The 15,641-nt window shown below is 34.4% G+C and overlaps 1 protein-coding gene across 7 annotated transcripts in view; it reads left to right on the forward strand.

Moving 5' to 3' along the window:
* The window catches only part of Asator (tau-tubulin kinase asator), a 551,150-nt gene that overhangs the window by 452,184 nt on the left and 83,325 nt on the right, over positions 1–15,641 (forward strand). The window contains exon 13 of one of the 7 annotated variants that reach the window (XM_070112345.1): positions 11,727–12,019. The exons of the other annotated variants lie outside the window; for them this stretch is intronic. Within the exon in view, the coding sequence (XP_069968446.1) occupies positions 11,727–11,752 (26 nt within the window). The 3' untranslated portion in view covers positions 11,753–12,019. Of the gene's footprint in view, positions 1–11,726; positions 12,020–15,641 lie in introns of those variants that run through there. 7 annotated transcript variants of the gene reach the window in all.

Consider the following 15,641-nt stretch of genomic DNA (forward strand, 5'->3'; position numbering starts at 1 on the left):
AGATCTGCTTAACCGATTTCAACCAAATTCGGTGCGTAACGTTCTTTTCATGTTTTTATGTCATAGTGTGAAAATGGGCGAAATCGGATTAAAACCACGCCTATTTTCCATATGACACCATTTTAAATACCACTTGATTCTTTCACTTTCCACTATGCAAATCAAGCAACAATGATTATATCGGCGTAAAACTTTGCGTGAATAATACGTTTAAAGTATGCCACCTTGTGACCAAAAATTCTCTAAATCGAACCAAACCTGTTCAAGCCCCTAGGTACTGAATATGTGGACCCCAGTACCTATAGTTGAGTTTTTACCGTAAATATCGGCCATTGTGTAAGATATATAATTGAAATTCATATAATAGAATAAATAAATGAAATTATCGATAATAGTTTGTCTTTGTTTCAAAAATGGGTTGAATCGGATCAATAGTTCTTGTAGCCCTCATATATCTAATATAAATATTTTTGAACTTCCGCGTGACTTTATACCGCATATGTGAGTTATCTCAATAAAAATGAGAGAGCGTGTTTTACTCATAACAAGATCAAATCGGGTGAAAATTTTCCTTAGCCCCCATGTAACTAATATCAGGATTTTCGAACATTCGCCTGACTTTACTCCATTTGATTGGTGATGGTATGTGAGGTACCTTAATGAAACAGTGGGAGCATTTTATTAGTCTGTGGCATGTAAGTAGTATGTGGTATTGGAAAAAATTAATAAAATCGGGTTAATACTGCCCTCAAATTCCATATACTACTTATAATGCTTTTCGTTATTCTAACCAGTTTTATGCCGAATATGTCGGTCAGTGAGTGTTAATATTTTTTTTTATATATAAAATTGCTTTAAAATATGTTCTCGAGTATAGCTGAGCAATGTCAAAATTAATATATTTCTCTATCCCCAATATAGGTATATATGATTTCCGTCTTTCCACCTGACTTTACACCGTTCCGGTTGATCAACGTGATATTTTAACGAAATTAAGTGGAAAAGATTTCTTAAAAATTATGTGGTTTGACGCTGAATTAGAATGAAATTAGTATATACTAAGTCTAAACCTCACACCTTCATATAATGAATTCCGATTCTCTGGTTGACGTTTGCTAACCTAAGCTTATAATATAAAATTTAGCCACTTTGGTGGAGTTAATATCACATTCATACTTATGTATATCTCACTTCAAGCAATAAAACTGAGACTAAGTTTATGGCCTTTAATATAAGTCAAGAAGATACCAAATTTGATTGTAATTTAATCACGATATCATTTAATAATGGATGTTTAATCAACATTTTTTAATATACGGTTTGGAAGAATTTTCTGGTCTTTGATTTTCCCAGCTCACATGTACTACTTATGGTATAATTTTTTTCGTCAATTTGATAATTTAATGAAATTAAATGGACAGTTTTTCTTAAAAATAATGTATATCGCTGCATATGAATGAAATTGGTCTACACTTTCCGCTCCTCTGTTACAACAGCAACCTCATATACCCCACATATTAAATCTAACCCATTTGGTTCAGTTTATATCACATATACCATGTTTGAGTTAAATAGCTTCTTTTTATAAAAGTTAACATTTCGGAGAAAAAAATAGTATTGACACAAAATAAATCTATGATCAATAACATAAGTTAATAAGATACCAAATAATAATCGAGTAATGAATGTTGAATTCGCAACATTTTTATACTTTCGCAACATGTTGCAACAGAGTATAGTTTTGTTCACCAAAGAGTTGTTTGCATCACCTAAAGTGATAGATATTGATTTCTATAGACATATATTTCTTCTAATATTTGGTGATAATCAGTGGTTAGGTATATTTTCTCAGCCATCATGTTGAACTTATTATAAAATATACCAGACAACAATGCTAAAAAAGTTTCTTAGAGTGCTGGACTTTGTATAGAGCAAAAAAATATTTCTACAAAAAATTGCATGAAATAAATATTAGTAATGTAGTATCAAAAGCGACATATTTTAATATGAAGGTCATGAAGTGAACTGTAAACTCAAGAAAATTACATTTTTACCTAGCGCCGTTGGCAGCTTATGAAAGGTTTAGATATTAAGACAGAAAGAAGAAAATCTACATACCTGTTCTACATATGTGTATACCATAATTAAATTTATGTAAGTTATTGTTAATTTAGCCTTCATGGGTAGACCCTTCAAAATAGGTACCATAGATCCCCCTGTTTTAGAAAGCGTTTAACAAAAGTAATTTACGGAGGGATTTTCCGAGAACTTAATTTCAATACAATGAAATAAACTACTAATTTCTAAAATATAAATATAACTAAATATTATGTATTATTATGCTAGTGAATAGCTAAATAATATATAGGTATACAAAAGTACGTAAGCTGTACCAACATGTTGCAAGAGTATAATAAATATCAGTACACTGTGTTTGTAGTTTCAGTTTCACTAGATGTCTTTACAAGCAAAGTGCTTAATTCAAACTAATTTTAGTGTATTATACAGTACAGTGTACAGTGACGAGCAATAGCATAGCAAGGACTTACAAGGAAACAGTGAAAGAGAGCAGCACCTAGGATCCAACTTTTAACACCCGGACGGACTGAATTATATAAGTATTATCCATAAGTATTTTATATATTAATTAATTATGCCTAGATTAAGTAGAAAATCTATATTACTAAGTCGTCTTCAGAATAGAAGACGTATGAGAGTTCTTCGTGCGAACTCTTAATATAGAGATAGTGAGCAGTCACAAAATATTGTAAGTCACGCTAATCGTAGATTAGATTCCGATGTACGTCTGTCCGAACAAATTATCAATACAAATTTACATAGAACCAGGCGGGAAAATCCGCAAATTCGCTCAGAAGAGCAAATAAGAGATACTCGAGGTCATAGGTCTCGGCGTGAAGACCCTGAGGTTCAATGTATTGAGCAAGTTGCAAATACCGTTCAACATAGAACAAGGCGGCAATATCCCCAAATTCGCTCTGAAGAGCAAATAAGAAAAAATCGAGGTCATAGATCTCGTCGAAAAAATCCTGAGGTACGGTATAATGAACAACGTAGGAACACTAGGGATCAAAGAAAACTTCGCGCAAGAAATCCTGAGTATAGGAATTTAGAGCGCATTCGTGATCAAATGCAAAGGGAACATGCAAGAAGAAATCCTGAAATAAGGAGAGAGGAGCGTGATAGAGAAACACAACGTCGACAGCTTAGTAGGAGGGGTATGAGGGCAGAAATTTTGAATCAGAGATGTCTTAGACAAGGTCAAGTTCGCCTTCGTAGAGATAACCCACTCAATAGACAAATTTAAAATCAAAGGCAGTCCCAACGAATCCGATTAACGAGAGAAAATAATGTTATAGAAACTGATAATAGTGGCAATTTAACAGATTTCAAAAAATTTATTTCCAAAATATAAGTAAGGGCTCTACTGAAATATGTATTTGCTGCGGCGGCTTATGGTTTTCACACCAAGTTCGCAAATTAAATTTCGAAACTATTGCGCAAGGTCACCCGAATGCTGCATCCGCCTTCTGTTCAATGCAAAAATTTCCTTCAGAAGATGGAAATTAAAATTTTTGTGCTACTTGCAAAAATGCGATTGTTAAAAAGAACGTTCCAAAAATATGTTTAGCTAACGGTCTAGACTTTCCTGAAATACCGGTTTGTTTGAAAGGTTTAACTCTAATTGAAGAACGTCTCATAATGCCTAGATTGCCTTTTATGACAATCCGTCCGTTAGGATATCAAGGTCAGAGTTTGCTCAAAGGTGCTGTTGTTAATATACCAATTTCTGTTAACAATATTGTGACATCTCTACCAAGGTCCTTTGATGAGGCTCATGTTATACAAATTCACTTAAGAAGGCGTTTGGAGTACAATCATGATTACATGATCGATACCATACGCCCCGCAAAGATTATGGAAGCTTTGCAGTTCTTAGTGAATACCCCTCTGTATCGTGAGCACAATATACATATTAATGAAAACTGGATTTCAGAATTTAATAACCAAGAAGAAGTTCCGTTTGTTGCATCTGCAGAGGATTCCCGATTCGTTCAATCTTTTCATGCGGCACAAACTTCCTATGATAATCCCTCAGGTAATAATATTCCCACGGGTCTTTTACCTTCAGAGCTAAATCCAGGCGGTCAAGAAACTCTTTTGGACAATATTCCTGTAGAAAACTTAGACTATAACCGTTTAGTTATAGCGCCAGGTGAAGGACAAAGACCAATTGACATAATTCAAGATAATAATTCAGAAGAGTTGTCATTTGGAACAATATACGTTGGGCAGAAGCATACATGCTCTGAAACGTATAGCAAAATAATACGTTCTGAAATTCGTCGTTTTGACAGAAGAGCGTGTACCATTCCAAAGTTGTTCTATGATTACAAAAAATTAGAACTGCTACATATTAAGAATAGTACATCCATTTGCCTTAGAAAGTTTTCAGGTCGCAACCGAGTTACGGCCCAAAATCTATTAAACAAAAACTTTGTTCAAAACTTGATTCAACACGATGATGGTTACAAAGTTTTGAAAGGCGTTAGATTCTCACCTGCGCACTGGGAAGCTGAGAAGAAAAAGGCAATCGCTATGATTCGCCAATTTGGGCTTCCAACCTTCTTTATCACTTTATCGGCTGCAGAATCTCAGTGGGTTGAGCTTTTGGTCATCCTCTCTAAAACTGTTGATTCTAAAGATATTTCGGAAGAGGAAGCCAACAGTTTAACAACCCAAGATAGATATCGCTTAATTCGGTTAGACGCGGTTACTTGTGGTAGATATTTTGACTACCGCTATCGATTTTCTTAAGCTTTTTAAAGATAACGCCGGCATTTTTTGAGAGCATTTTGTTACAAATTTCTACTGGAGAGTGGAGTTTCAACAGAGAGGTTCCCCGCATGTACATGGCATGTATTGGCTTAATAATGCTCCCAGGATCAACCTTCAAGATCCTCAGATATTCCCTGATGTCATTAGTTTTATTGACAATTATATTTCTACTGACGGTTCGATCAGCCACGTAGAAAATTATTTGGGTTATCAAAAACATAACCACAGTCGGTCTTGTACTAGGGAAATAAGAGGACAACAGTTTTGTCGTTTTGGTATTCCATATCCACCAATGCCTTCAACGCAAATACTGTTACCTCTTACAGAAACAAGTCAAAATTCAGAAAGACACAAGGAAAACTTTTTCAAAATTCAAAACGTTTTAAATTCAAATATGACTACAGGAGACATTTCTAATTTAAACGATTTTGAACACTTCCTGTCAGATAGTAAAATAAATATGTCTTTTGATGACTATTTGTTAGCCCTTAGGTCAAGTTTAACAAAACCCAAAATTTTTCTAAAAAGAAAATTACAGGATCGTTTTATAAACGCTTATAATCCTCTGATTTTGGAACTCCATAGAGCAAATATGGATGTCCAATATATACTGGATGCATTGCTAATTAATTATATTAACAAGTCTAACAGGGGAATTTCTAGGCTCTTAAATGAAGCTATATCAGAGGTAAATGCTGGAAATTATACTATTAAGCAAAAACTTAAACATATAGGTCACAAATTTATATCAGGCACAGAAATATCTGCACAAGAAGCAGTATATTGCTGCATTGGGCTCCATCTTTCGGAAGCAAGTAATGCAGAAATATTTATAAATACCTCTCGACCTGAGGAACGTGTTCGAATGGTAAAACCTAGAGCGGAACTTCAGAACCTTCCTTCAGGTTCGACTGAAATATTCGTAGCCGGTATTTTAGACCGTTATGTTCAAAGATCCGATCAGTTAGAAACTCTTTGTTTAGCTGATTTTGCATCTAGGTATAAATATTTTAAATCTAGTAGAAGAGCACAAGATAGTGATCATGAAGAAGAAGAGAGGGAAGACGATAATTTACCAGAAAGCGGGGTTGTCATGCCTCTTAAAGACGGTAGCGGTTTTGTGAAAAAACGTACCAAACCTTGTATTATTCGGTATAGAAGGTTTAACCCAGATTTGGCCAGAGTTGAGTATTTCCGCGAAATGTTAATGCTTTACTGTCCTTGGCGGAATGAACAGCAAGATCTCATTGAAAACGATAATGAGCAGACTTGCATAACACATCGTATTATAATTGAGGAAAATCAAAGAAAATATGATGTTTTTGAGTAAAGAGAACTAGAAAATGTTCTAGAAAGTCTTTATAACGAAATAGACTTGGACGAAGGTGCTCAAAATGAACTACCTATCGTGGAAAATGAGTTCCGAGTGTTGGCACTTCCAGAAATAAACCCAAATATAAATTTGCTAGACTTGCATGGCGAAGATTCAACAGATAATGGCACTGAATCTGATTGCAATATTAGACTTATTAAACTACCCCCTTTATTTCCAGTTGAGGAATTATTTTCTTTAGTTCAAAGTCTAAATAGTAAGCAAAGAACCTATTTGACACATTTGATGCACCACCTAAAAAGAAATCTCCCATTTTATGAGTACATTGGCGGCGGTACAGGTGTAGGAAAGAGTCGTTTGATATCTGCAATATATCAAGCTCTTAACCATCGTTACAATTCTACACCTGGATCCAATCCAAGTTCCTTAAAAGTTCTTCTTTGCGCACCTACGGGTAAAGCAGCATTCGGAATAGGTGGAATGACCCTTCATTCAATATTCTCTTTACCTGTTAATCAGTTGAATAGAGAGTTGAGGCCACTTAGCAATGACACAGTGAATTCATTGTATTCCAGACTTATCGATTTAAAATTAATCATAATTGATGAAATATCGATGGAAGGTGCTCGTATGTTTAGCTCTGTTGATGCGAGATTAAAACAAATTTTCAAGACAGACAGCCCCTTCGGTGGTATACCGATCATAGTGTTTGGTGATTTGAAGAAACTCTCACCTGTTGGAGATAGGTGGATATTCTCTCCTAATCCCAATGATGCATACAGCACTTTAGTTGGTTCCCCTTTGTGGGAGTTATTTAAACACTTTGAATTAACAGAGATAATGAGACCACGGGAGGATCAGGCCTTTGCAATTGCATTAAATCATATGGCATATGGTACTATGACAAATGAGGACATATCACTCATTGAAACTCGAGTAGTTAATTTCGAAGAAGTTCCCGATGATGCCATACATTTATTTTGGTCCAATGAAGAGACAAATAATTTCAATGCCCTTAAGTTCAGTCGAATCCCAACAGAAGCTTTCCTTTCAACTCCAAAAGACTCAGTTAAAGGAATTGGTATAAATGAAAGTGATAATATTTTGGAAAGAGTTAAACTTTTCAAAACTTCTGAAACGCAGGGACTGCCCTATGAATTGACACTAAAAACCTCCGCCAAATATATGATTACAGTGAACATAAACACGTGTGATGGCTTGGTTAATGGGGCAGCTGGACAACTTATGCAAATTGATTTCCATTGTTCTTTTCCAACAATTCTGTGGATTAAATTTTTGGAACCTTCGGTTGGTTTGATAGCACGATCAAAAAAGCCTCATCCTCTAGAAAGTTCTTGGACACCAATTGAAAAAGTTCTAAAATCTTTTCAATATAAAAGAAATGAACAAATTTCAATTGAAAGAAGTCAGTTTCCAGTTGTTCCGGCTGAGGGAATAACTATTCATAAAAGTCAGGGTGCCATATCAGGTGTATAATAAAGTTGTAGTTCATACTCGACCCAGAATGCCTAGAGCTTCAATAAATGTCGGTTGTAGTCGAGCTACTTCTGCAGAAGGTCTATTCATCATAGGAAATTTTATTCCTCCTAACAAATTTTCTGAATCGGATCCCGTATTTAGGGAACTGAGGGAATTGAACACAAATAAAGCTTTGTTCAGAGTCTTCACGCTCACATTAATGATATAAAAAGCGACTGTTTGATGCTATCTTCAGATATTTTATGTTTTGTAGAAACTTGGAGTTATCCTTGCGAAAATTTTGATATACCAGGATTTACTCCAATTAACGAGCTGAGGATAGAGAGCACGGAAACAACCAACAGAAATAAACGGGGCATTATAATATATGCAAAGCATAGTATTGCTTGCTCTATAGAATCAAAAGCTGTAAAGAAATTTAATTCAGACCGCAAAGTTTTAGAAGCGGTTTTGTTTAAATGTTTCAATATTAATATTCTGGTTCTATATAGAAATTCAGCTTTCTCTGTCAGACAATTAATTGTAGAACTTCAGGAAGTCCTTACTTCTGAGTTAGGCAATCAAAATGTGCTAATTGTTGGAGATTTTAACATTTGTTTAATGTCTACAGGGACTGCAATAAGAAATCTGCTCCAAGAAAAAAACTTTAGTTCCCTGCTTGGTGCAGAATATTCAACTACACCTGCCGGTACACAAATTGATTGGGCATTTTCAAACATGGATCCTTCACGTGTTAATGCAATTACTTTTGAGACAGTACACAGCTATCATGACAGTATTTGTGTCTCTATTTCGAACTAAAGTTTTCAGACTTAGTGCAATAGTTCTTCATTTTTTTTCCCAAATATAATCGAATTGGAATGGTATAGGAATTTTGACAGTAGTTTTTAAAACAATTTTAAGAAAAATATGTAAATAATCTAATTAAGAAAATTTAAATTATATATATAATTTGTTATTATATATGACATTATTGTATAAATATATGATAGAAATTAAATAGTATAAGGAAAAAAGAAATATAATTTGGATATATGTGTAAGAATTTCTACAAAAATTTATGTTTAATATTGTAAATATTATATACAAATTAATATAATAATATTATATCATTTTTAAAGTTGTTAATATTTATTATTTTTAAGCTAAACATGTATAATAATATCGATATAATAAATAGAAAATGTTATTCATTGTTCAAAACCGATTTCTTTTCATACTTCTCAATACAGTTGTAATGCATTCTATATAAAATCAATTATAAGCGTATACAAAAAGCACAAGAACGATTTCTCATAATTTGAGTAAATTTAGTTTACAAATTGCTCTAATTATTTTCACTGTGAGTGAAAAGTAAATTACTAAGGCAAAAGTTCCTACTTCTAATTATTAAAATATATAAAGAAGTCTCAAACGAATATACCATTTAACTTTGCGAGAGTATAAAATGTTCGGTTACATCCGAACTTAGCCCTTCCTTACTTATATACTCTTGCAACATGTTGCTACAGAGTATAATAGTTTTGTTTACCTAACGGTTTTTTGTATCACCTAAAACTAATCGAGTTAGATATTAGGGTTATATATATATAAATGATCAGGATGAAGAGACGAGTTGAAATCCGGGTGACTGTCTGTCCGTCCTTCCGTCCGTGCAAGCTCTAACTTGAGTAAAAATTGAGATATCTTTACGAAACTTGGTAGACATATTTCTTGGTACCGTGAGACAGTTGGTATTGCTGATAGGCGTAATCGGACCACTGCCACGCCCACAAAACGCCATTAATCAAAAACAAATAAATTGCCATAACTAAGCTCCGCAATAAGATACAAGACTGTTATTTGGTACACAGGATCACATTAGGGAAGGGCATCTGCAGTTACATTTTTTTTTTAAGTGGGCGTGGTCCCGCCTCTAATAGGTTTTATGTGCATAAACCGCTAATGCCATAATAACAAAATTCACTGGAAGTAAATGTTTTTAGCACTTCTATTGACGGTGTGAAAATAGTTGAAATCGGGTGGCAACTCCGCCCACTCCCCATATAACGGTACTGTTAAAAACTACTAAAAGCGCGATAAAGCAAGCACTAAACACGCCAGAGACATTAAATTTTATCTCTGGGATGGTATGAGATGACTTTATGGGAACCGCGTTCAAAATTAGACAGCGGGCGTGGCACAGCCCACTTTTCGCTGAAAACCCATATCTTGGGATCTGCTTCACCAATTTCAACCAAATTCGGTGCATAACGTTCTTTTCATATTTCTATGTTATATTGCGAAAATGGGCGAAATCGGACTACAACCACGCCTACTTCCCATATAACACCATTTTAAATTCCTTCTGATTCTTTCACTTTCCACTATGCAAATCAGGCAACAATGACTGTATCGGGATAAAACTTTGCGTGAATAATGCGATTAAAGTATGCCACCTTGTGGCCAAAAATTGTCTAAATCTAACCAAAACTGTTCAAGCCCCTAAGTACTAAATATGTGGACCCCAGTGCCTATAGTTGACCTTCTACCGAAAATATCAGTCAATCCACAAAGAAATCTCAAACGAGTATACTATTTGACTTTGCGAGAGTATAAAATGTTCGGTTACATCCGAACTTAGCCCTTCCTTACTTCTTTAAATTATTTTATGTTAATTCATTTTACTTTATCATGAGAAATATATCAAAATACTTTATTAGTAATAATTTAAAAGTATTTAATATATTTCTTAAAATAATTCATGTACTTGACACCATTATGGAGTCATAAAAGTACATAATTATGTTTTGCCGCCGGCATTTTCATATCATGTGTACATTTTAAGAAATATGAAAGAAAAATATTTGTAAATTTGTCTACAAACAACATATGTATGTAGATATGTACACTCATTACTTCATGTGAAATCTCCGTTGAAACAGTCAGCCAATGATCGAAGCTTACGTTTTTTACTTTTATGTCAAAGAATCAATCTGTCGAAGGACTGACGCGACACAAAGCGTCACAACATTGTGTTGTTGGTAGAAAATCCGAGATGTGCCTAAAAATAAATAACAAATTTAGGATTGATTTCTGACGCTGCTCATGCGATTTGAAACAATCGTTGTTTTTGTATAACAATGTTTGTATTTTTCCTATTGGCTGACATATTGTATATACATTTGTACGCTTATATGTATATAGATTTGTGTATGCATTACTTATTTTGCAATGTCATACGCATATTTGTACATACATACTTACATATAGAACAGTGCGCGCACATGTATTTATATATACATACATGTACATGATAAGTGATAATATCAAAGATTCTATTTCTCAATGTGTGAAATTAGAAAATTATTAAAAAAGTAAAATATTTTTTTTTGCATAATCTTTCGCTTCATTTGTGCAAACAAAATCACATTTTATCAATAAAAAAAAAACACATAAACTTTGTGAAATAACGGACACCCTAATAATATATATACTATTACTAGCACTTATGAACACTTTGGGAATGTATTACAATGACGTTTATTGGTAATATAAACACAAAGCAAATTTAATTTTTTCATTAGCATCGATAAACTAAGGATAGGTACAAAAATTTAGAAAGCTTTTATCAATTGTACTTTCTAAAAAATTTTTTTTTTTATTACGTAATTAAGTCTGGACATAAAAATAGTACAGTATGCCGATTCTGCGGGAATTATAAAAATTAGCTAAAAATTTTTTAAGTGTTATAGCTTCTAAGCACCCATAATTCTTCAAAATTGCTTGAATTGTCGGGCAGGCTCTCCACCAATTTCTAACATCCACTTTATGGAATTGCAAAACATGCCTTATTAATTTCAATTCAAAAGTTCTTCAGCATTTTCGATAAATTTTTAAAAATATTTGCGTCGGGACTTTGGGATGACCAGCTCAGGACGTCAGTATTTTCTGTAATTAGCGTATTCTTCATATTTTTAGCTGCATCCTTTGAATTATTATTTTTTTTATTGTATTTTTATTATTATTTTTTAAATATTTTATTTTTATTTGACAGCTACAGTAAAAACAACAACAACATAACTATATGTGCGCTAATTCCTTGTCCAATGAAACTTCGTTACATTGCGATTAAAAGGAGTAACAACAAAAAATTAAGTTTTGGACGTTAAGACTTACACTAAGAGATGAAATTATTTGAGTGCAGTTCAGATTATTTTATTGAAATAAACACTCACCATTTACCATAAGTTTACCATAATTGTTTAAACAGATTATAATTATCACAACTGTTTTATTGTAGCTACCTACTACCAACACCCGTATTGCCGTAAATATATTTAGAACGATATGTATTAATTCTTTTGTTTAAATATAATTTAAAACGTTCAGTAGACTAGTTTTATGGTTTTTTTTTTATATTGTACAAAAAAAATTTTTTTACGAAATTTTGTGTAAACTTACCTTCTTATGTACCAAACTCACTGTACTTTTTTTCGTCTATAATATTTATTAATTTTTTCTCTTTATGATGACCTAATATCGGAAAAAACCTAATTTTCAATCAAAAATTCTTACGTCAAAATATCAGGTTTTTTTTTTAAAAGTCATGTTCGTTAAGTCTTTATGTTCGTTGAAATACTTGTACATATCTAATTTCTGATGGTATAAAAAAAAATATTATATATGGTACATTACTGTGGAAAGTTTTCTCAAAAAAATCTCCGGATTTCCAATAGTATGAAATGTTCGGTTACACCCGAACTTAGCGCTTTCTTACTTGTTTTTGCTTGCAAAAATTATCTACCCTGATCTACAGTGGTGTACTGTTATGAGTAATTTTCCTGCCGATTCCAATTCCAATAGTTTTGCTTAGCATCGTGAATTGGCTTATGAAAGTGCATAATTGAACTGCCTTTTCCATTGTCTCAAGCGAAATGCTGCTGTTTATAATTCTTATCATCAACACATAGCAACGTACACCATATAACAACAACCACTGGTTGCTACTATGTACGAATTATCAATACTCCGGTTGTTGTATATAATTTGTTTCAGAATGCGGAAATATGTAACTATAAGTTTTGTATATTAAGTATATACAAATGAAAGAAATAAAGCAATTTTGTAAATTATTTTATATTTTATTTAAATAAAATGTACAAAAAATAAACTACTAAATAAAATATGTAAAGAAAATAACCAAATTGTCGCCTTAAAATTCTTGCGTTCTAGGCAATTGCCTAACTTTCCTATATGGAAGGCCGCCGGCCCTGGGTATACCCAAATAAAGAAAGACGAGAGAGGATCGGAATATGTTTGTGTGTTTATGTATGACATCATGGGGCTGCAACCCGAGGATTATCAGATGGTTGTACACCATGATTGTGAGACCGATCATAACATATGGAGCGGTGGCTTGGGTTTCCAAAGCATCGCAGACTTCGGTAGGACTTCCACTATCGAAGCTGCAACGATTTGCCTGCATCTGCGCGTCGGGCGCGATACGTACGTGTCCGACCGCAGCACTGGAAGTAATGCTGGAGCTCAATCCGTTACATATTGTGATCGACAGACGGCAACAAACCCTGCTTCAAATGACAGCAGAAGGGTTTGGCAAAAGTAAGGTAATCTCGTCCCACCAGATGAAGGCCCTAAGTGACGAAATGCCACTGGCCATTCTTCCAAGGTACAGCATTACCAAAGCAGTAAGCTTCATTAGGAAGTTCAGAGTTACCCTTACCAGTAAGGCGGAATGGAATGATTCTACGCTGGACCTACTGCTAATGGATAGCACTATCAAGTGGTTCGAAAACGGTGTAGGGGATTGGTGCAGGGGTCGCAGGACCACGCACCAAGCTCTGCATTCCCATGGGAAGTTTTCCTAGCATCTTCCAGGCGGAAGTATATGCTTTAAGTCGGTGTGTAGAGATAAACCCCCAACGCAACTATTGCAATAAGAGTATCTGCATACTCAGCGATAGTCAGGCGGCACTAAAAGCGATCTCGGCGCGGAGACCCCAGAATACCTGCTAGTGGACTGCACAGCCGTCTGAAGACGCAGAATTAAGGCCCTGGGATCCATGTTTCCTAACAGGGATCGCATCACCTCACTAGCACCTAGCAGTATATTGGATTTCATCAATATGCTGGGGCTAGATGAGTCGCTCTGCCCTAGGGGAGGGCACAATAGACCATAGGTCACGGTACAAACCTCTATCCTTATCTATTCTGTATGAAAGGGTGTCCCTTATTTCTTAAGTTGATAATTTTTTTGGGAAACACCCCTGGAAATTTCAGCTTTTCATTTTCAACTTAAACCGTGCCTAAGTCAATTTTTTCCCCATGTAAATAACATGGGATTTTTTTATATTTTGCATTAAGAAAGTAAATTTATAACTTTGAAAAAGTAGTATTTTAATACAGATTTTTCTACTCTACAAAAAAGATCAAACAACTTGAGCATTCTTACTAGTGATACGCCTGAGCAACGTTTACAAATGGTTCAGCTTTATTACAGACAGACAGTGGAGAGTCGATTCGGCGCATTTTACGTCGAGATTTTAAATTGAAAACGTCCTAATTCAGCTTGTCCAAGAACTGAAGCCGCTCGACCTTCTCAAGCGACATCGCTTCGCTCAATGGGCTCTTGAAAAGCTTGAGCGATGAGGCCCATTCTGGCGAAGAGCAACTTGGAGAGATTCTTGAGCTGCCATTTCTACCAGTGGTTTGTGGGGCGGTGCAATCATCGGTCCATAATTATTCAAAAATGATAATGTGAAAACGTAACCGTCAATAGCGACCGTTATCGTGCCATGATAACCAATTATTTGATGCCTAGAATTGAAGCTCGTGATCTCGGCGATATTAGGTTTCAACAAGACGGCGCCATTTCCAACACATCGCATCAATCAATGGATTTATTGAGAGAACACTTGGGTGAGCAGAAAATTTCCCGTTATGGGCCGGTCGATTGGCTACCAGGATCGTGTGATATCACACCGTTAGACTTTTTCCTGTTGGGATATGTAAGGTCTAAAGTTTATGCGGATAATCCCGCTTCGAATCAGGCCTTGGAGAAAAACATCACACGTGTCATTTGCCAGTTAACATTCGAAATGCTCGAACTAGTTCGTAAAAGTAAATTAACTCAACGGATGGACCATCTGAGACGTAGCCGCGGCCAACATTGGAAAGAGATGATCTTAAAAAAATAAACGTCAAAGAATGTTCTTTCGAATGATAATAAACATTCCTTATTAAATTTAAATTTTCTGCGTTTTTTTTTTCTTTATACAAGTAGGGAACCTCGAAATCGATCACCCTATACTAGTTTTCCCTGTCCACGCATTGCTGTGTTTAAGGTATACGTACACTAATTATAAACTATTCAATACAGTAAAATTGCATTTATGAATAAAAACGAAAACAGTATTTCCGGTGTAAGAATCCAAGGTGTTAAAATTTGAACATTACTACCAAATTTAAAAACGGTTGATACCAAGTAGTTTTGTTATTAAGCACAAATAAACATAAGATATAAGATGTTGAATTGTTTTGAAGTTGTTAGTTGATAAATTTGAGATAGTCAAAGGGTAGATCATTCTTAATTTTTAACAATAATATTTATACAACAGTTATTAATTATAAACATTTTCAAATTCAATTTAATTCATTATCGTACATTCTGATAGTACCATTGGATAACGTGCCAAAAGAACCTTTTCTCCATTTAATTTTCCAGTCAAAATGGTTGCTACAATAATATTTCCTGCAATCTTTTTGATTACCAAACGTGAACCGTTGCATAATTGAGGTTGATTGAAATTACGCTGAATAGTAACAGGTGAACCAATTATCAACCGAAGATTATGTGATGTCACTCCGGTCATTTCAGTTATTTATGTTTTCAATTTCATTAACAGCTGTAGCGAATGACTTAAAATACATCTGATAGCCTAGAAACAACTGA

This window comes from Bactrocera oleae, chromosome X (assembly GCF_042242935.1).
Source record: "Bactrocera oleae isolate idBacOlea1 chromosome X, idBacOlea1, whole genome shotgun sequence".
Classification (NCBI taxonomy): domain Eukaryota; kingdom Metazoa; phylum Arthropoda; class Insecta; order Diptera; family Tephritidae; genus Bactrocera; species Bactrocera oleae.